Genomic DNA, 22,147 nt, shown 5'->3' on the forward strand with positions numbered 1-22,147 from the left:
CATGAGACTGGGGAAGAGAATGAGAGAAGCTGCCCAGAGGTCCAATATCTAAATGACAGGAGCTGAAGAACAGAGGAAGGCTTGGAGAAGAGACAGTTGAAAGCCATATTTCGGGAAAGTTTCCCGAACTGACAGGGCTCACCGAGTCCCCCGCTCACTGGGTGAGAAAAAACCCACACCAAGGACATCGCTGTGAAGGCTCACAATGCTGGAGGTGGAACAGAGGCCCTGAAGGCTTCAGGGGCAAGAAGCAGACCGCCCACACAGCATCAGGGGTCAAGACAGGATCGGGCTTCTCAGCCGAAACACTGGCATCTAAAACCCTGAGGAAAGGGCGCCTGGGTGGCTCAGTCGGTTAAGCGTCTGCCTTCGGCTCAGGTCATGATCTCGGGGTCCTGGGTTCGAGCCCCGCATCAGACTCCTGCTCCGTGGGAAGCCTGCTTCTCCCTCTCCCTCTGCCCCTCCCCCTTCTTGTGCTCTCTCGCTTGCTCGCTCTCTCTCTCAAAATAAATAAAATCTTAAAAATAAAATAAAATAAAATCCCGAGGGGAAAATGATTTCCAAGCTAGGGTTCTGTACCCAGGCGAACTCATCCCCGTGTGAGGGCAGAATAAAAATAGTCAAGATCTTCAGAATTTCATTCCCTGAAGTGATCCCAAAGAGAAACTACATCTCAGGGTTAGGAAAAAGTCCACTAAGACATAAACCTTCTAGAAGTTAGTTTTCTGCAGTAAACTTGAAGGGATACAGTCTTAGCAAAGTGTGACAGGGAACGTAGGTCCGCTACGGTCTGGGGGATGTTGTCAAGCCGAAGTGTCCTTACGGGAGATGGCATCACTTTTGTGCACACCAGGGTCGTCTTGCCGCCCTGCTCTCGAGCGGTGATGATGATGATGAAGCCGTGTTAGGATGGTCACCAGCTCGCTGCTGCCTCCTGCATGAGTAGGGGAGGACCCATCACGTTGGGCCTGGCCACGGCTTTCCCTGTGCCCATCAGCCCCTCCTCAGGAAGCCCCTGGAGGATGTGCTTCACCAAATTGAGGGAGCAAACCCAGATAGAGGAAGATAGAGGATTCGGGGGAACGGGAGATCTGTCTAGGAATTGGCAAAGGGAATCCCCAGAAGGGTGGGAGATCCCACCATGACAGCCGGGGGAAATCGACCAGTCCAGGTGTGAGCGAGGGTTCTGGAGAGACACTGCCAAGAGGGAGCCGATGGGGCACCTGCTGTGTGTGCACTTATGAGGAGAGTCACAGTTATGACAGAGTTTGGGGACACAGAAGCGATAAGCACCTAGAAACTGAAGTAACCACATTTTAAAGAGACAAAAGTAAAAAGTTGTACAGGAAAGGAAATGGAATCATATTCTATGACATGGCTTCGTTGAGATCAGTGTTTACATAGTCATAATAATATATGCACTGAATGTTAATCTAACCCCAAATAATAATATAACTACGCTTGGAGAAAGGGGAATAGAAGCCGTGTGTGTGTGTGTGTGTGTGTGTGTGTGTTGGGAGTGTTGAAGATAGAAATCAATAAATGATACCTAACACTAAATCTATCAGGAAGTAGGAGTGGAGGCGAGATTTCATAGGCCTGAAAGTCAACGCCAAAAATACCAATTGAATTGGAACTGGTTGCCTATTTGAAGTGGGAAAAGAGGAGGTACAGGCCACTGCAACTTTTGTTTAAAAAAAAAAAAAAAAAGGCCTTCCAGAAATATTTGACTTTTTCAACTATGTCTAAGAAAAATTTTAATTGTAAAAAATTGATATTTTCCCAGGGATTCTACACAACACAATGCTGGGTGGCATTGGGCTGGTGCTCACAGCATGTACTGGCCTTACCCTTCACCCAGGAGCCGCTGATGCTATGGAAGGGGGGCATTGTCTGGGGAAGAATCCGTTATGGAACCAGCCCAGAGACTTCGCCTTGCCAGGCTGGGAGCTTCCTATAGGATGCAGTATACACTCCAGGCCTGTGCCCAGGATGCAGGCATGTGCCACGGTTTCTCTCAGGAGGCCTGGGCCCCAGAACCAGGACTCAGGGTGGGAGAGGGACCCTTTGGGCCACCCAGTGCCTTTGGACCGCCTTTTTCTGATCGTGAGTGCTACCTGCCCAAAGTAGAAGACATGCTCGCCTTCCCAGCCTCCCTTGCAACTAGAGTGTAAGTATAGGAACTGTGCTCCAGGACATGAGGTGTTAACGAGCTGTTTGGTCCCAGAGAGCAAAACTGGGGGAGGATGAGTGCTCCAGAGACGCCAGCCATGGTGTCCACCACCACCCCGCGGCCTCTTCCTCCCAGCCCAGCATGACTCGTGCCTAAGCAACACTCGAGTAGGCATTTGGAAACGTTATTAGAATGAGGCGGGGGGGTGGCGGGGGGGCTGAAGGAAGAGGCTGTGCAGAGAGGCGTCATGCCAGCAGATGGGTGGCAAGACGGGTGGAGAGCAGAAACACGGAAGCAGCCAGGCCCTCAGGCTCATTGGCGAGCGCCATTTTGAGGGTGACTGAAACTGAGTGAGCCTGTTCCTTTCAGTCAAAGAAGTAGGGCTGTGTGGAAAGGTGCAGGCTCCCAAATTCTGGGACCTGCCGTTTGGACCCCTGCCCTCGGAGAACAGGAATCCCAAGTCCTGGGACCAGCGCCCCCACACCCGTCTCCAGCCTCTGCTTGTCAGCGTGGCCTCACAGAGCGGGGGGCACCCACACCTCCTCTCTGGCTCAGGAATCCACCCAGCCCCTCCTGGTCAGAACCCTCCTCATGTATCTTGGGCCAAGGGCCACAAACACAGGGGCCTTGTTCCCCACGTAGTCCTGGGGCCTAGAGTCCCACGTGGCACAGAGCCAGGGCTCCACACATCACCTGCACAACGAATTAATTCTCAGAGGTCCCCACGGAGAGCCGTCTGCTCCCTCCTTGGAGGCCACTAGCTGCCTTCCATCTGAGCGTTTGTCTTCCCAGGGCCCACGTCAGCATCTCTGATAGCTGGCTCCTTCAGACGGCCCTTGCCTGCCAAGTGCTGAGCACATGAGTGGGAGTGGCCCCGGCTGTCCCGGGGCTCCGGTGGCCACAGGCCTGGGCACTTGTGGAAAACTGTCCTGCAGGGGCCCTGGCCTCCTGCGGGCGCCGCCTTTGGGGATCTCTGCATCAGCAGCCCCAGGACCTCTCCTCTTCCGATCCCCTTCCACATCCAGCTCAGGACCAAACACTGGCTTGGGGGACATGTCTCCGCTCTTGCCTCAGCTCCTGACTCTGGGTGGTCCTAAAGCCCAGGCCCCCTTACGGGAGAGAGATGTGGTCTGCAGCTGCTCGAGGGCACAGTGACCCATGCGGCCTACCGCTGAGCTGCTGGGCTCCCTTGTTCTGGTCTGGGTCTTTCCAGCCAGTGGTCAGGGCAGGCAACGTGTAAAGAAGAGGCCGGGCCAAGGGACAGTTGTACTGACTTTATTCCCCTTCACTCTCGTCCTCACCCTCCTGCTATCCCCCCATGCACTTGGGGCCCAGACATCAAGGGTCCACACACCTGGCACAGCCATTCCGCTACTGTGGACCCCCCAGTAAGGGGAGCTGTGGCCGCACATGCCAAGGTCGGAGGCTGAGGCTCTAGCCCCAGCTTATCTCTCGGCTCACCCCCAGCTGGCCCAAGACCAGGGAGCCCAGGAGAAGCTGGGGAGGGGGCAGGCCCAGGTTTCAGACCCGAGTTCTGGCCAAATGGGCTGAAAAGTCCATCTGGACTGAGGGGTTCCCCCCACCCAGCACATCTCCAGTGGGAGGTGGTGATCCCGACCCCCCTTCCCTGCCACCAGCCCTGGGAAGTGGGTATAATGCCCCAGTCCCCTTACTCCAATATCTAGGTGCTTGTTCATTTGTTTTAAAAATAAAAAGGAAATGTAAAAGCTGGTAAAACAAGAACCCCTACCCATACTGGCACTGCTGAGGTTCCATTATTGCTTCAGACCCTTGTGATCTGGCTGGAAAGGAGCTTTTACCCACACTGGCCCAAGGGGAAGAGAGCATTTAGCACCAGGGACCAGGGCTCCTGTCCCCACTGGGACAGGTGCCTCCCAGGAGAGGGTTGGGCTGTGCCCACCCACAGCTACAATGACCATCGTGACCAGAGCCCAGCCTGCCGTCTGGACCCCTGCCCTCCGAGGAGAGGTGTATTAGAACATGGAACCCAAGTCCTGGGACAGGGTTTTGACACCAGCTCCCCCCCCACACACCTTACAGGGACCTGGACTGGCCAGGGTCCCCCAGGCTCACTCACTAAGGCTGCAGGGGGGCTAGCTGATGACAAGGCCACCAGTCCCCATGGGAGACCCTGGTGCCAGTGACAGGGGTTGGGGAACCCATGGGTGTCCCGACCTACAGCACATCGGGGGGATCAACTTTTTTTGGGGAAAATGTGAGCCAGCTCTGAAGAGCTGCCAGGCACTGGGACCAGAGGTTAGAAATAGCAAGGAAGAGGAGGAAACAGAGAGGGGGGGGACCCTGAGGACGTCATGGAAGCCCAGAGATCAAGGGGTACAGGAGAGGGAGTATAGTAAAGCAGGAGTCTAGAATCCCCAGCCTCGGGGTAAGGGAGCTGCAGAACTGGGAGCCAGACAGGGAGCTTTCCTCTCTCAGTGAGGGGCCCACCTTCTCTCTCCAAAGGACAGCAGGGCCGTTCTGGAGGCTCTGACTCCGCATTACTCCTGCTGCAGCCCCAAATGCAACTAGGCCAGGGCACTGCCCCCCTCTGCGCCCAGAGAATTATCAGGGCTGTGTAGCTTGGATTATAAATCCTCAAATCACTCGGGCTTCTTGGACCTGCCCACATCTGTACAGAATAAAGTGCTTCGTTTATTGATGATTAAAATGTCCCCAGCCCCCACCCAGCGCCATGGGCCTCACAAGGAGGTCAGAGGGGTTCCGACCCCCTCAGCCCTTGGGCTGATGGGGCCCAGTCCCCCCACCCCCCACCCCATCCCCTGCCGCTGTCCCCCTTGGGCTTAGGCCTCTTCCCACTCCAACCATGCTTGGGAAGGTGGTGGTGTGGGGGTAGTCGTGGGGGTTTAAGGTGCAGAGTATAACAAACAAAACTGTATAAACACAAAAGGTAAGAGCTTAACTAGGAAACACGTAGCTTATGGAACCTTCCTCCCCATTTTCAAGGCAGGAATAAAGACGTTAAATGACAACAAAAAAAGGATGTCCCTACTAGTGCCGGCCTCATGGGGGCAAGCATTGGGCACAGGCGGGGGCTCCCCCAGAGCCCCCACCCCCCACCCTGTGGGCTCCTCTCACCAACAATGCTACAGGCGCCCCACCCATGGTGCAGAGGCCTAGGAAGGACAGGGATGCTGGACGCTGGCCTGGGGTGGGTTGTGGCCAGGCCCAGGAAGAGGATGAGGCCTCTGCCTTCAGAGCAGGGATGGAGACAGACACACACACATCTCCGCTGGTGTGGGAGAGACGACCAGGGCAGCTGGTGAGGACCTGGGTGCTCTGTGAACAGCCGCCCTGCCCCCTGCTCCCCTGCTAGCACCTTGAAACCTTAAAACATTGCCTCCTTCTCAGGGCCTGCCCTTGGGGTTCACCCAGCTGCAGGGACTCTTTGCAGCCCTTGGGATCTGGTGCTGCGGGAGCCAGCCCGTCTGCCCACCCAGGGCCTAGCCCCCAGCCCCGAGGCTCAGAGGCTTCTGGGGATGTCTTCTCCTGGACTCAGGGACCTCGATGCAGCCTGGTACAGCTCAGGGATCCCTGTGCCTGCCGGCAGGGTGGTGGCTAGGAGGGCAAATGCCTGGGGTCCAGCCCCTGCCTCCCCCACTGCACACAGTGCAAAGCTGGGTCTGCAGCCTTCACACTTCGCCACTCCCCCCCACAACACGCTCATGGGCATCCACAGTCAAGCCCCTGCCTCGGTGTCCACAGCCCTCAGACGGATCCACAACTCCTTCCAGGGAGGCTGACACCCCAACTTTTCCCCAAAGCCTCCAGGATGAAGGGGCAAGTTAGGAGGCACAGGGGAGGCAGAGATGAGCCACTGAAGCTGACCCAGGCTTGCCTGGCCAGCCCCCTCCGGCTCAGGCCCCAGCAGAGTGACCGGTCACACCTGCTCCCCAGCCCCTCCCTCCCTGCTGTACCTGCCACCTCCAGCAACCCCCTCACCTGGAGGGGGTGCTGCAAATAATTTCCTCTCTTTTCTTTTTCCTTCACTTCCAAAAAAAAAAAAAAAAAAAGCAAAGGCTTCAAGGAGTCACTGAGAAAGGGGGCACTTGGGAGTGAGGTGTCCTCCACCGCACGGGGGCCACCAGCCCGCACACCCCCAGGGTCAGGGGCCTCAAGCAGCACAGGTCCGGCCCGGTCTGGAGGGGGGGCGGCGGTGCCAGGCCGGTGTCGCTGCCCTCCCCCAGGCAGGAGGGAAGGGCCGAGGTGGGGGCCGGGGGTCCCCCGCAGAGGCAGTCAGTTGTTGGCGCTCATCCTCCCGCCGGAAGTGGCAGTGGTAGAGAAGAGTGGTGGGGGGGGCGGCAGGTGGGGTGGGGGCGGCAGGGTCTGGGGCAGCCCCGGGAGCAGGGGCAGCGCGTGAGCCGGGGGCTGGGCCGGGGACAGGCCTGGGCCCGAGGCGGGGCCTTCGCTGGCCAGGGGGTGACTGACGCGGAAGCATTTCTCCTTGTGAGCCTTGAGCATGTTGGAGAAGCGGAAGCGCTGGCCGCAGACGTCGCAGGGATACGGCTTCTCGCCCGTGTGCGTGCGCCGGTGCCGCTTCATGTTGGGTCGGCTGGTGAAGCTCTTGCCGCAGATCTCACAGATGTACGGCTTCTCCCCTGGGCGTTGGCACGGGCAGGGGGGCGTCACCGAGAAGTCAGCGCACCCGGCACCCACGGAGCCTCCCTAACCCGGGGAGAGGCGCGGAGGATGGCGCTGAGCCCCAGAGAAGGCTGAACTGAGGCCCGGAGTGGAGAAGGGGCATGGCTGGGGCCATCACAGGCAGGCCTCCGGGGCAGGGCCGAGGAGGGGTCCCCAGCCTGCACCGCGCCCCCCCGCCACGCCCCCCCGCCCAGGCAGCCGTACCTGTGTGGGTCTTCATGTGCTCATCGAAGTACTGCTTCATGTTGAAGTCCTTGCCGCACCACTGGCACATGAACTGCTTGTGGCCGATGTGGATGCTCATGTGGGACCGCAGCTGGTACTTGTACTGGAAGCGCTCATTGCAGTTCTGAGGGTGGGGTGGAGGGTGAGGCCAGGGGGCAGGGTGGGGAGCACCTGCCTGGGACCGCAGGGACAGGGAGGACACACACGGGGAGGGGCTCCTGGGGCAGGCGGCACACTGACAGAGAAGCGGCCAAGGGCGGGCTCGGCCCAGGCGGGGATGGAAGGCAGGAAGTGGGAAAAGGCCCCAGAATGGAAGGAGTCCTCCTGCGTCAAGCCGAGGGCCCCCCATCCTTCCTATTTGTTGGAACGCCCGCCCACCCCCGCACCCCGCCCATCGCGGCCTGCAGCTCTATCCCCGCTCTGCCTGAGATGTGCCTCCCTCCACCTCTCCAGAAGGCCTGCCCCCTGCCTGGCTGCAGCCCAAAGAAAGACCCACCCTGAATGTGTGGGGGCTGGTTTAGGGTGGGGTGGTGGAGGGTGGGGGTGGGGGGCAGGCAGGTGGGCGGCCGGCTTAGGATGCGGGAGGCGGGGGCCACAGACACCAGGGGGCCACCCCTCTTTGTGAATCCTGGACTCCACTGCCCCCTGAAGCAGCTGCTGCTCCCCCACCCCCGCTCGTCCAGGGTGGCCCCTGGGGCAGGTGGACAAAGGGACTCACCTCACATCGGAAGGGCTTCTCCCCAGAGTGCTGCAGCGAGTGCACTTTGAGAGACATGCTTCGTTTGAAGGACTTCCCACAGGTCTCGCAAGTGAAGGGCATGTCCTTGGTGTGGGCTACGGGGCAGGCCATTATGTCTCAGGGGGACCCCCATGGCTGCTCCTGGGGGATCCCTGCCTGACCACATCCCACACTGGGCCTCCTGGGAGGGCCCCCCCCCCCCCCCTTCCCAGTCTGCCTCAGAGGCTCCATCTAGGACCTGGGGCTGACTTCTGGGCAAGGACCCCAAGCGGGACTGGCTTTGGCTCAAACCCTGGCCCCACCACTGGCTCTCTGCACTGCCTCAGTGCGCCTCAGCGTGTCCTTCTACAGAGAGAGGCCAGGGGTGGTACTGAGACTCAAAGGTGGGCTTTACAGGGGATGACACTGGGCAGTCCAGAGGGAGTTGGCTGTGCTCCCCCCAAAACCACGGACAGGTGAGGACTAACAAACTCTTCAAGGAAGATCTGCGAGGAAGCAAGGGGAGCCAGAGAGTCCCCCTTGCAGCTCAGAGCTGGGGAAGCCGAGCCCAGGAAGACCACCAGTCCTGGGCTACCCAGCATGCTCCTGGCCTGGACCTCCACCCCAGGGTCCCAGCTCCCAGGTGGCCGGAGAAAGGGGTAAGGCCTGGCAGGGAGCCACATCGCCCTTGAGCTCCAGACCCCAAGCAGGCAAGAAAGGAGGGCCACCTGAACACCAGACTCCCAGCCGTGCCCTCCTAGAGGGGAGGGACAGCCATGCCCAAGGCAGAGGAGCCCAGCAGACATTCGTGGGGGCCTCCTCATTCAGAGGAGCCTGAAGGCCTGTAAGGGCCAGAAGGTGAGAAAAAATTAGAGGCACAGCTGTCCTCAAACTGAGACAGGGCCTGTGTCAGTCCATATGGCATTTTGTGTAATTTAGAAAAGGGTACTTCTTTCCCTGGTGGCCATAACCCCATGCTGAGATGCACAGTCTGGTTAGCAGTGTGCCAGCTGGATTCTGGTCCCCACCTGCCATCTTGTCCAGGAGCCCTTGTGCAATGTCCCACCTGCCCAACCGTACATGGTAGCCCTGACCTTTGAGCCTATCCAGATCACAGCTGCCACTGCAACCAGCCTGCCCAGGATTCCCAGTTGAGAGGGGCCTTCTCACGCCTTCACACTGCTGGGATGGGAAGTCCTGCCCAGCACAACCAGGAGCTGGCCCAGCTCTGACCTCAGGCCCCATCCCCTCCCGGCCCAGACTCACCAACCATGTGCTTGCGCACGTGGGCCATGGTGTAGAACTTCTTCTCGCAGATCTCACATGAGAACTTCTTCTCTGCATAGCCATGCACGATCTTGTTGTGCTCGTGGAGGGACCAGAGCTTCTTAAAAGCTTTGCCACACGTCACACACTGCAGGGTGAGAGGACTTTAGGCCTTGGGTCCTGAGTCAGGACCATGTGCCCTGGGACAATGTGCCCCTCACTGGACCTCAGTCTGTCTACCTGGACTGTGCTGGAGGGAGAGCCCTCGATGTCCAGCGACCCACCAAATCTGCCGCTCTGGGACTTGGGGATGGTAACTCCTTAAAAACATGCCCACCTACCCAGGGCTGCAGCCTGGGGCCCTCCCTCATCCTTGAACTCAACTTGGGTCAGGGGCCATCTATACCAGGAAGCCCCGACTCCGTGCTCATTTCAACAAGGCACCTGTCTACAGAGGGAAGACACATAACCGGCTGAAGGGCCATGGCATGTGAGGAGGCTACACACAGTGCACAAAGAAGCCCTTCTCAGATCACACGTCCGGCCTCCCCACTGCTGGGACCCATGCCCTGACACCCGGGAGATCCCCAAGGAGAGAGGTGCCCAAGTGCTGGCTGGGGAGGGGGTGGAGGGGGACTGCAGCAGGTCCTGGGTCCCATGAGGAAATGGAGGGTGGTGGGAACCCCGGGGGCCATGCTCCCCTCCTCCTCTTGTCCTCCCCATCCCTGCAGGAGACACTTCCGGAGGGCTGGAGTAGGTCTGGGCAGAAAACGGGTCCAGGTGCCCAGGTCAGAAGAGGTACATGCATCTTTCCCCTTCAGAAGGAAGGTTCAGGTGTGTGCAGGTTGGAGAGGCAAAGGGCAGCCCAGTGGGCAGGCAAGTGGGAACAGGTGCAAGAGGGTGGGGCAGGAGACCAGGTAATCCCCCAGGTAACACTTGCTCCACAGGGCACTGCAATTAGCAATTAGCTCAGGCAATTAGCACCCGCCTACCTGCTCCCCCACAACCCCCTCCGGGCCAGCAAAGATAAAAAGCAGCCTGGCGGGCCCTGTGTTGCCCCCAACCCTGAGAGGCTGGATTGGCACACACTCAGGCCGAGCCGAGGCCTGGCAGTCAGCCCAGCTCCCCTGCTTGGCCCCGGCAGCCCCTGCTCTCCCCAAATTTCTCATCCAATCCCTCTTCCCAGGCCCAGGCCCAGGCCAGCTAGCATCTCCAGAGAGCTGAGAGCAGGGCTTCCTCCTCCAGGCCACCCCTTGCTCTATTCAGCCTTTGTGCAAGTGCCAATGGCGCCCCCTCTGGGCAAACCCTGCCCCACCTCGTCTGTGCTTCTGTGCAGTGCACGATCTGTGAAACTATACGTGGTGGCCCTGTTGGCCTTCCAGCAGCCCTAGGATTGACTAAAATACGGGCTCAGCCCGCAGAGCTGGCTCAAGTACTCAGACAACTCCCTCCTCTCATCCTCCCCTTCGCCCCTCTGGCCAAGGGTACTGTTTGTTCCTGTCCGACCTGCACGTGTCTCCATGTGCCAAAGCCCAGCTCTACCTGCCTCCTCCAGGAAGCCCTCCTGGATGTTATCCCCTGAACTCGGACCACCCTGGGCCCGCGTTGGCCCCAGGGCCCGGTGGTAAGTCTGTCTGGGTGATGCAGGCAGCAGGACACTGGGGGCGCGGCCTGGGTGGCCATTCTGGGGAGCCCCCCGCCCCGCCCCGCCTGAGGAGCCCCCGAGGCCCACCTGGATGTTGCGCTCGCAGTCTGTCTGCCGGTGAAGTAGCAGCTCGCTCTCCAGCAGGAAGCGCTTGCCGCACTGGTCGCAGATCTGCATACGGCTGTGGGTCACGTTCATGTGCTTCTCCAGGTACCAGCGGTTGTTGAAGACGCGAGGGCACTTCTGGCACGGGTGGTGCTGCTTCTCTTCCAGCTTCACCTTGGCCCCCAGCCCGTCAGTGGCCTGTGGCCCTCGGGCCGCTGCAGAGGCTCCCCCCGGAGCAGGCTTGGGCCTCTTCCCGCCCCGCGGCCTGGCCTCCTCAGGCTCAGGGGGGCCTCGGCGTCGGGCGTTCTCTCGAGACCGCGTGGCCATGCGACTGTGGGGAGGGGGCTCTGCCCTGCTGCCCCGCCGCCCCGCTGGCCCCTGCCGGCTCCCTGCCTCCCCTCCCTCTTCCTCCTCTTCCTCCTCCTCTGAGCTCTCTTGATCCTGCTCACTGTGCCCTTCCTCTTCCTCCTCCTCTTCCTCCTCCTGCTCGCTGTGCCCTTCCTCCTCCTCGTCTTCCTCCTCTCCCTGACTGCCACCCTCCTCCTCCTCCCCTCCGCTGCCACCACCCTCTTCTTCCTCCTCCTCCTCCTCTTCCTCCTCCTCCTCCTCCTCGTCCTCGTCCTCTGAGTGTCTCTGCAGCCCGTCCTCCCGGCCCAGCACCACGGTGGCCGGGCCCGTAGTGGTGCCCGGCTTGCCCTCGGGCCCCGTGGACACGTGCAGAGTCTGGTTGTTGAGGTTCACCTCCACGATGATCTGGGACTGCTCCCGGCGGCTGTAGGTGCCAGAACCCCCCAGCTCTTCCTCCAGCCCCTCCCCACCCTCCAGCTTGCAGAGGCTGCCGGGGGGCCCGCCAGCCTCTTGCACGCCACCCTCCTTCTCCTCCTTGAAGAAGGGCTGAGCTGGCCCGATGGCGGCAGGTGCCGTGCCCCCCGCGGTCCCTGCCCCGTCCTCGACACGCACAGAGTAGGGGTCGGGGCCCTCGCGGGCATAGATCTTCGGCAGGCCCGGGGCGTCCGCCTCCTGCTTGATGTCGCAGTAGTAGGGTGGTGCGGCCGGGGTGCAGCCGGCGGCCGGCTGGGCCAGGGCCACAGCGCTGGGGCCGGGGGGGCCTAGGGAGCGGGCGTCCAGCAGCTCCTGGCAGGACGCGGCGATGTCGGCCATCTGCAGCAACGAGGCGGCACTGAGCACCTCGTGGACGTTGGCCGCGTTGACCAGCAGCTTGGAGGTGTAGATGAAGTTGAGGATCTGCTGCAGGCCACCGGGGGCCAGCGCTTCTAGGGACAGCTCCACGCGCTGCAGCTGCTTGTTCTGCGTGAAGAGCGAGTGGAAGAACTGGCTGTAGGCGGCCAGCACGCCCTTGTGTGCCGGGAAGACGCTGCGCTGGGGCACCAGCACCAGGTCCACGTCGCAGAGGTCAGGCTGGAAGAGGCGCTGCTCGTTCAGGCGGCCCATCAAGCAGGCGAAGTGCAGGGCCACGTCCTCCACCAGCGAGAACTCAGCCGCCGGTGAGTCTGTTGTCTTCTCAACCAGCAACTGCGGGGCGGAGGGCACAGGTCAGGTCAAGGCCAGCAACCCGGGCAGCGCCCCACCGTGCGGGAGGCAGCCTGCCCGTCCCTGCTGGCTCCGCATTCTGGGAAAGGAGCCGAAGCTCGAGCCAGGACGCAGGGGAACCAGGACTCGGGCCTGAGCCAGCCGCCCCTCAGAGCTCAGACTCCAGTCACCACCGGCTGCTCCTGGGTGAGTCGGTTAACTTTCCTGGGCCTCCAGTGCTTCCCTGTGAGACAGGAAGTCGTCCTGGGCAGGGAAGGGGAAGAGAAGGAAAGAGGAAGGAACAGGGACTAGGGTCACCGGCATCCAGGAGTGCGTGGGCCTTAGGGGCTTCCTGGGACGAGGGGCTTTCTGTGCCAACACTGGGCCGATCCAGGCGAACTAGGGCGAGGTGGCCACCCCAGACGCGAGCATTCCTTCAGCATTTCCTGAGCTCCACGGATTCTCTCCCTCACACTCACTCACACGTACAAATAAAACCACGCCTGCCCAACCCCAGGCCCCTCAAGAATGAAAGTCAGGCTCGTTAGCTCACTGCTCGGCCTCGGGCTGCTACCGCACCCCTGGGCGTAGTACCTAGGAAAGCCCTCGCCTCACTAGCAGTGGGCCTCAGGGCCTGGGCCTGAGGCTTTGCAGGGGTAGAAATTCTTGGGAAGAAATCCAGGCCCAGGCCTTGGTCCTCCTGCCCTGCTGGAGGAGGCTGGTGGGATCTACCCAGCCCGTTCCTACTGGGCCAGGCGGCTGCCCATGGCCTCGGGCCTGGCTGCCGGCAGCTCCCCCCTCACACAGGGGTTCTGTGGGGGTAGAAGGACAGAACTGTGTCTTCTGTCCACCATGCTTAGAGACAGGAGGCCCCCAAGGACCACCCTAGACCCTCTTCCCTCTAGGCCCCCAGACCCCAGGTCACGTGTGGTCCAGGCCCAGAGGCTCTGCGCCCCATCTTGGAAGCCACACTACCTGGGGCCTTTGGAGCCCCAGAGAGGCCCTGAAAGTCTGATGGGTCAGATTATCAGGCCCTTGAGCCACATCCAGCACCTGTGAATTGTCCAGAATAAGGGCTGGCTTAATCATTCCCGGCTCCTCCGCAGCAGCTTTCCCAAAAGGTGGATGGCACCGAGAGGCAGGCTGCCCACTCCCTTGCCTGGGTCCGGGGCACAGATGTTCAGTTAATATCTATCGATCAGCTGCCTGGCTGGACCAACCCCACAGGTTCCAGTTTCTGGCCGTCCTCAGGCCCTGTGGAGCTGGGTCAGAGCCTCCTATATTTGAGGGGTACCTTGCCCCACTGCCACAAAGCCATCAGCTCTTCTCCCCCAAGCACCTCCCTGCAAGCCCGGGATGAAACCCCAGTTCCGTCCATCCACAGCCCACCCCAACCCTCCATGCTAGTCGTTCCACTGCTGGGGCAGCAGTAGGGGGCCCAGACTGGGCTGGGGCGGGGTGGGGGGTGGTATCTATGTTCAACTTCTCAGTCACCTGAATGAGAAGCAGCCCGGGGCCTCAGGATGAACCTCGAGGAGCCACAGGGGCAACCTGCTTCCAGATCTGCCCCTGCGCACCCTGCACCCCGCCCCCCTCCGCATACCCAGCTACTCGGGGGGCAGCGCCCACCCGATGCTCTCTCTGATCCCAGGCTGGCCAGACTCTTGACCATGGACGCCATCTTCCTTGAGTTCTCCCACACCTCCTTCCTCTCCGCCAAGAAGCCAACCATCTGCCCCCTCTGTCTCAGGGCTGCTGGCCTGTCCAGGGCTGGCCAATCTAACAGGGATATGGTGCCAAGTCCCTCCCATCTCCCTCCTCTGACTCATTCTGATTCATCTTCTGGGACCAAACTCTATTGCACAGATAGGGAAACCAAGGCTCGGAACGGGAGGGTCGCACAGCGGGCAGGAGCAGAGCCCCTGGACTCCCAGCTCTGCTAAGGCCACCCCTTCCCTGCTGGACTGGACTGGACACTCCCCACAGATGGATTTCTTGGCTCTCAATGCCTTACAAAGCAGGAAGAGGCATCTGGGGAACCTCTGACTCAGGGGACCCGCTGTGCTTGCCCAGAACCCGACCGTTACCCCCTGCCACCTGCAGCCTCCTCCCCTGAGCTACTGCCACCTGCAGGTCAGTGAGGGGGCAGGATGCAACTTCGGTTGTGACAGGGCCCCTAAGGGCCACCAGGGGCCAGACAGTGGCAGAAGTGGCTTGGCTAAGGGCTCGTTAAAGCCAGGCCTGTTGAGGTGAGCACATCCGAGGCCACAGGGCCCCCAGTCCACTCTGCTCTCCCCTCACAGAGTGCCCTCCAGTGCCTACCTGGCATTGGAAAAAAAGGGCAGTGCCTGACCTTCCCGTGTGCAGATCTGGTCCCAGGGCCCTCTGGCCTCAGCAGGGAAGGAGGGGTTAGCCTGGAGGATACTGGTGCCCCAAAGACTCCGTTCCCACGGCAGTAAGCCCCAAGCCAGGGCCACCCTGCACCCTGGAGGGGCCCAAGAGTCTCTGCCAGGCACCCTGGCTGGACTTCCTTGACAGGGCACACCCATGCTGCCAGAGTTCATAACCCGTCAACTACCTCAGCAGGGCTCAGCCACCCCTCTGCCTGGCACCTCCCATGCAAGGCCCACCAGCTGCGCCGGCCCCCCTCCCCAGCCAGATGTGCTAGTTCCCTGAAACTGCACCCATCCCTCCCTATCGGCTAGGCCAGCTGCAGCCATACACCCCACCCTCAAGTGCAGGCCAGGTCGGTCTATCTAAGATGCAAGACCAGGAGAGTGGTCAGGCACTCCCGTTGCCAGGGGGTTTCAAGCCCTCAAACTCTACCTGCAAGCCACATTGGGGGCGGGAGTGAGGTGGCGGGGGAGGCCAGGTGCCAGGGACACCCGCCGAGGCTGCTCCCCAGGGCCAGAGCCTTCTGCATCGGAGCGGTACCCGGTCTCCATGCCATGAAGCCACCAGCTCCATGCCATGAAGCCTCCATCCCAGCCTGAAGGCCCTGGGATGAAACCTGGGCAGGCATCTGCAGCACCCCCCCCCCCCCCCCACACACACACAAACGCCCGCGCCAATCCTCACTGCCGGGCAGCCGGGGGTGGGGCCCACACTGAGCAAGGGGACACAGGTTGATGACTTCCAGACGCCTCCTTTTGGAGAGGGGGTGTCTGTACCAGCCTCTTCTGCACTCATGGCCCCACTCCTTTCCCAGGACACAGGCCCAGAGAGGGCAGAGGACTGGCCCAAGGTCACACAGTAGTTTGGACCGGAGCTGCGGACGTCCCGCCCCAACACACCCCACTTGGCCCAGTAGCCCCAAATCCCCAGGCAGGGCGGCTCCAGCGCCCACGTGGCCCAAGGCCCAGGCGGGAATCCGACCTCCCCCCTCCCCCCCATCACTCAGTCCGAGGGCGGCGCCGTCCCAGGCTCAGAGAAGCGCCCCCCTCCGCCGGTGCCTAGCAAGACCTCAGCCTCTCGCGCCCGGGCCCCCACCCCAGGAATTTAACCCCCTCCCCGCCGAGGGCCGCGCCACAGCGCCGCATTCCGGGCCCGCGGAGACCCGGGAGAAGGGGCCGGGGAGACCCGGCGAGGGAGAAGATCCCTCCAACTCCTCCACCCGGAGCCGGCGGGCCGTGCGCTCGGGAGGGCAGAGCGGGCAGGTGGGCGGATAAGCGGGGGGACAGGCAGGGCCTTTGCGTACCATGGTGCCGTGGCGCTGGGGGCTCACAGGGCCCCGCGGGATCGCGCTGCCCCCGGCGGCCGGGCCGGGGCCGCTCCATGAAGCGCCGCGCTGGGGGCCGCCCCCGCGCAGGGCCCCGCGACCATGGCCCCCGGGGGCGCGGCCGGGCGGGCGGAGGCGCAGGGCCGCGGCGAGTCCAGCCGCCGAGCAGCTGCGGCCCCAGAGCCTCGGGCGCGGCGGGCGGGGGGCGCGGGGCGCCGATTGGAGCCCGCGCGTCAGCTGGGGCCGCCGTCTGGACGCTTAAAGGGCCAGGCCGCCCTGCGTGCCGGCGGGGGGCGCGGACACGCGTGGTGTGCGCGGTCCCAGTGCAGCCTGCTCTGCCTCGGGCCGCCGGGGCCCCCAGCCAGGCCCCACCGCTCCCATTCCAGCGGATGGGCCCCGGCCTCACTGTCTCACGCCGAGCCCCCTTTCTGCCGGGAAGTTCGTCCCAGAGTCTAATCTCGGTGCCTTCCAGCTGCGCCACAGAGGCGGGGTCGGAGTAGGAGGCGGCCCTGAAATAGGGAAGCTGGGCGCGCCCACTCCCCAACCAGCTGCAGAAAGCCTTTCACCCGCTCCCTTGAGACACCGAACCCCCGGACCCTAGCCTCGCTCAGCACCCCCACCCTCTGGCCTGGGCTGCTCTGACCTGAGGGTGACTCTGGGATCTCCGGCTAGCCCGTGCCGGCCTACCCCAGGACAGCCCAGGGCTCATTTTGCTCCGTGCTGGGTGACCCACACCTACCTGGTGGCCTCCTCTGACTGCTCACGCCCGCCCCAGGGCAGGAGGTACCAGAACCCAGACCACAGCTGCAGCGACCAGGCCTTTAAGGTGACCGGCCCAGGCCCTGGAACAGGCAAGATGAGAGGAGTGGGGGGCCAGAGGCCCGGGCTGCACCGTGCCCCTCAGCCGGCTGACCGGGCCACTGCTGGGGAAAGGCCACCGGGCCTGCAGAATGCTGCTCTGGCCTGGGCACCGGTGGGGGCAGGGGGCTAGCCAGGCTGCCAGGAGGCTGCAAGGGCTGAGCGGGCAGCAGCATGGAGAGCGGGCCTCCGTGGGCCTCTCATGGGGCCCATGTCAGCATTCCGATGCCCTCCTGTGCCCCCGCCCCCACCCCAAGCTGGCCTGTGCCCCATCCTCGCTCCCTTTGATAGTGCCCTCATCCCCGGCGTCCTCGCACCCCTCCCCACACGTGGGCCCTTGTGCTTACACAGCAGCCCCCGCCCCTGGGGATGCCACCTTCCTCATGAGAGGGCAGGGGCTCTGGGGCCTGCTCAGAGTGACTTGGTTCTGGGTGCCAGGGGAGGAAATGGAGCAGAGGTGAAGATCCCAGGGAGGCGCCATCAGAAAGTCTGGTGGTCTGTCCTGTAAGACGGCAAGGGCCTCCTGACCCCCGGGGCCAGGGAGAAGACATCTCAGGGGCACAGATGGCGGTGACCAAAAGAGTGCCAAGACGAAGGGGAGGAATATGCAGAGCTAGATGGAGCGTGGGGAGAGCCCCTGGTGGATAAGGGCATGGGAGGAGAGTGGGGGCGCAGCCGGGGACATGCCCCCAGAGGCGGCCACTGCAGACATCTTGCCATCCTGCACCTCCGTGGCTGTGGTGAGTGCACACAGACAGCCGGTGCAGCTCCTGGAGGCCTCAGGCTGAGGCCAGGCCAGAGTGGCCAGCATGCCTGACCAGCGGGTCACCTTAGTGCTGCTTTCTGCCTCGTCCTCCGTTCCAACCCACCTCATCTGACTCAGTGGATCCTTGCAGTGAGCTGGGAGGTGGCGAGGGAAGGATTGCGTACCCATTAGTTGGACACAGTGAGGCCCGGAGCAGGACAAATCAAGCAGCCAGGCACCAGTGTCAGGAGCTGGGGAAAGGAGAGGTTGGGAGAGGGTGCCCCCCCCCGAGGGCTAGGAGGAGCCTGGCAGAGAGGACTGCACGGGACACTCCTGGGCCCACTTCCAGCCAAGGCTTGGCAAGGGGGTGTGGCCAGCGTTAAGTAACCAAGGTAGGGCTACTGGCCTCCTTGGGATTGGCCTTGGCTGCAGCAGTCAAGCCAAGGAGGGGCTGGAGGTTGACGGCTGAGAAAAGAGGGAATAGGGGTCTGTCTCCCTGAAGAGCACAGCTGTTCCCCCACTTGCTTCTCTGGTCTCTAGCCCATCTACTAGGGGAGCCCGGGGACAGAGGCTGCTCTGGGAGAGGCTACTGGCACTTGGGTCACATCACACCAGGCAGGACGGGGCTGTTTGAAGAGCCCAGTATGGTGGGCTCAAAGCTCACAGCTGAGGCCTGAAAGTTGAGTTAACATTAACTAGAGCAGAGGGAGAAGAGGGGTACTCCAGGCAGAGAATGGCACCTGCAAGGGCCAGGAGAGGGGAGACAGGAGAGCATCTGCAGGGAACTAGAGGCGATTTGATGTGGTAGAGTCAAGGTTCTAGTCAGGTGGGAGTGAGGGGCTGGATAGGGGTGGCAAAATTGCTCAAAATTGCTTGGCTTTGGAGAGGGCCTTGCCCTGGGCGCTTCACTTCAAGGTGGGTCAAGGCAGGCTTTCTGGAGGGGGTAGGGTAGGACTGGGTTATTAGGGAGGAGGATCCCAGGCCAGAATCCCAGGCCCCATGGGTAATCCAGGAGTTTGTGGAGACAGGTGCAGAGCTGGATGATCCTTCCGATACGTGGGGCTAGGTGCTGGCAAGCTCAGCAAAGCCATGGCCCTGCCTTGAGAGGCCAGCTCATAGGTATTCTCACAACTTCCTGAAGCATCAGCCCCGTTTCTCTCCCGTGTCAAGGAGGAGAAACAGACCCAAGCTGTGCTAGGGCAGTTCCCAGGCTTGCTTGGGGACACCGGACTCTCCCCTACTGAGCCTGGAAAGAACAAACAGCCCAGGGGGGTGTGCGCGCGCGAGCCCGAGCATGAGTGCAGGCCTCAGACTCCCTAGGCGGGCAGGAGCCTGGTCTAGCTGCTGTAGCCGAGACAGGAGGACAGCAGAGCGGACAGTGCCAGAGAACGGAAGGGAACACCACAGCCTGAAGTCAGTGGGATGGTAGGGTTCAAGCTACCCGCTAGGGGCTGACCCAGGGCCCTGCAGGGTTGGGGAGCATAGAGCTCTGGGTGTGGAGTGGGGGTGTTGCTCCTGTGTCCCGCCACCACTGAGCACCACACTAATAGGCTACAGCTGCTGGGGGGTGGGGGCCTAATTCAAACCAGCAGGTTGCCCAGTTCCCTCCTGCTGTGTAAACGTCACAGCCTTGGCATTCGAGGCCTCACCAGAAGCTTCCAGGGTCCTCTCCCACCCTTTTGGTTCAAGGGACCCTGGGCTTTTCATTTGTGTTTGGGCCTGGCCCTCCACATGAAACCAATGGGCTCCTACCCTCCTCCTGGAGGCAATCCCAGGGGCCAGCGTCCCTGGAGCTTTGATGTGTGCTTGGTTCTAAGCATTTAATTCTCACTACTTCGGAGAGGGAGGCCTTGGTATCCCAGATTTTCAGATGAGGAGCTGAATTATAAAGGTCAAACAATTTATCTAGTTACCCAAACTAAGAACTGACAGAGTAGAACTTGAACCCAGGCAGTATGGCTCTGGCTCAAATCCCTTAAGGACTGTACCATAGAATTGCTCATAGAGGTCCTTAACTCAAAATAAAATCAAATTAGGCCAGAGGCATTGAGATTAGCGGGGTCCTTCTCAGCCTTTCTCTGGGAACCTGGCCTGCCGGTAGAGATGCTGGTCGCAGGAGGACCTGGGTAACCATGCCTCCACCCCCTGTAGGCCCTCTGGGAGGCCAACTCCTCTCCAGGCAAGCCTGGGAAGGGATGGGCACCACCGATTTCCATGTCCAGTTGCGCCAGGTGTTCACACCCTCTTTCAGGGTTTCTGAGCCAAGCAACGGGCAGTCCAAGTCCTCTTAGTACACATGAACAGTCAGAGGCTCAGGGTCAGGCCTCCAGATGCAGAATGCAGGTGTCTCTGTTGCAGCCCCGGTCACTCCCTTTTTACCGATTTTCTCAGGGCTCTAGGCCGGTTGAGACCAAACAGTCCTCAGGCTAGCCCGTGGAGCTGTGAATGGTGGACCCAGGGTCTCCAAGAGGCATAAGTACTTGGCCTCAAGCTTGGCACAGCCCCAAAGTGGCCTGGTGATTCACAGGGAGGAGAGGGAAAAGGGGCAAGGGAGCACTGCCTCTACCCTCTACCGAAAACTTTAAGCGGACCACTAAAGCCTCCTGCCCCTTTGTGTCGTGGCAGTGCGCTGCCCCTGCCTCGCACACACATTGGCCACTGACTAGAGCTGCCCAGGGTCTGTCCCGAGACAAGCAGGTGCCCTGTTCTTCCAGGATACCCCACTCCTACCTCTGATCTCTCCGACGCCTGAGGCTGCCTGCCACCTCTAGAGCATCCAAGGACTTCTTCCTGCCCAGCAGGATTCCTCTCAGCTTGCGTCCCAACTCATTCTATCACAAATCCCTCGGGACTTTTTTTTTAATTTTTTTTTAAGATTTTTTATTTATTTATTTGACAGAGACATAGCGAGAGTAGGAACACAAGCAGGGGGAGTGGGAGAGGGAGAAGCAGGCTTCCCACGGAGCAGGGAGCCCGATGTGGGACTCGATCCCAGGACCCTGGGATCATGACCTGAGCCGAAGGCAGACGCTTAACGCCTGAGCCACCCAGGCGCCCACCCTCGGGACTTCTTTCTAGAAACCAGCCCTCGAGTCCAGGCTCTTCCAGCGTGTGAGGCGTGGCTTCCAGGCCTCACCTGGCCAGCTAATTTACATCACTAGCATGGCAAGTTTCTCTCTATGCCAACTACAGCTTCCTCTCCCTTCCCAACAGTGATGCCAAGCCAGCTTTCATGGTCACTTGTGATAGGGGCATTTTTCTTGAATTCTCTTAGCTCTTATTTAATGCCCAGCTAATTCAGAACAGCCAAGACCAAAGTCCTTGACACATTTCCCTCCAGTACTGCCCAGCTGATCAAAGCGATCATTATCAGAATGTGAACAAAATGCTGGAGCTCACTAAAAAGGAACCTCACTTGGGGAGTTCCCTACAGCAAAAAGGCTGTAATTTTCTTTAAATTTTAGTGCATCTAGATCTGACTATTGTCAGGGATTCTGACTTGAGGGTCTACCGTTAATTCTGAAAACTGAATCTCTGCAAGTCTGAGAGAGGTTATGTTGTATTTACAAAGAAAACACAAATTCCTCTGAGTTCTGAGGAGAACAAAGTTAATTGTACTTGCCCTGCAAATTCTCATGTGGACACTAAAAATATCACCAAGAACGTTCTCTCTAGGAGCGAGTGATATGTGCCCAGTGAATGTCAGGGAGGGAAGTGTGGGGCTGTCGGTGGTACAGCTGGTAAGTGCGCTGTCCCTAGGCAGCAGCTTCCAGATAGACGGGACCTACTCCTTCCTCGGCAGAGACATCTGTATGCAGGTCACCTCCGCGGAGTGACGACAAAGCCGGGAGGAAACCCGGAGTTTGCAAGGGAAGAGAGACCAAGCACCATCAGTGCTTCCCTGGGGAGGTGAACATCTTGATCTCTGCCTGAGGTTCCCTCCAGCTCCACCTCATGCCCCACCACTAACACTCAGCGACAGGATGAAAATGAGCTGCCGAAATGACGTCTCTTTACTGGCTGGGTCAGCAAAGGGACGCAATGGTTCCTTTTTCCATTTCAGAAAGATCTGAAGTCTGGATGAGTAAAGAAAGATGAAATAGGCACAGATTTAGACTAAGTATATATTTTAATTTCTACAAGGTCCCCCTTTCAAGTTTTAGGAACATTTAAATGAAGTGTATACAAATTAGACATTGCCAATATGTACAAAAGTATTTTCTACAGGTTTGAACAATACCAGCTGTATCATGTTTCATTTGCAGTAAACAAGACGTTACAAAAACAGTCCAATACATTTTCTATTAAGAAGCACAATACACAACATAATTAAATTTTATTAAAAAATAACTTAAAATACAGAACAATCCCCTCTAGGCAGAAAAGCTATTTCTGTAGTTCATTCAGTAAACACAATTGAATGCTGCGGCTGAGGGCTGTTCTTTTCCATGGAGGAAACAATCGAGGCTTCCAGGGCCCACCTT

General features: G+C 60.3%; 1 protein-coding gene across 1 annotated transcript; it reads right to left on the reverse strand.

Annotated features, from left to right (window-relative positions):
• Window positions 1-4,826: 4,826 nt before the first annotated feature.
• Window positions 4,827-16,220, reverse strand: ZBTB47 (zinc finger and BTB domain containing 47). The gene is made up of 6 exons (XM_021678851.2): window positions 16,040-16,220; window positions 10,795-12,345; window positions 9,063-9,210; window positions 7,797-7,912; window positions 7,058-7,202; window positions 4,827-6,810 (listed from the first exon to the last, which is right to left on the reverse strand). Exons 1-6 carry the CDS (start codon window positions 16,040-16,042, stop codon window positions 6,449-6,451), a joined length of 2,325 nt encoding a protein of 774 aa, XP_021534526.1. The 5' UTR covers window positions 16,043-16,220; the 3' UTR covers window positions 4,827-6,448.
• Between the last annotated feature and the right edge of the window lie 5,927 nt (window positions 16,221-22,147).

The sequence above is a fragment of the Neomonachus schauinslandi genome, chromosome 1 (genome assembly GCF_002201575.2).
Source record: "Neomonachus schauinslandi chromosome 1, ASM220157v2, whole genome shotgun sequence".
NCBI classification, from domain to species: domain Eukaryota; kingdom Metazoa; phylum Chordata; class Mammalia; order Carnivora; family Phocidae; genus Neomonachus; species Neomonachus schauinslandi.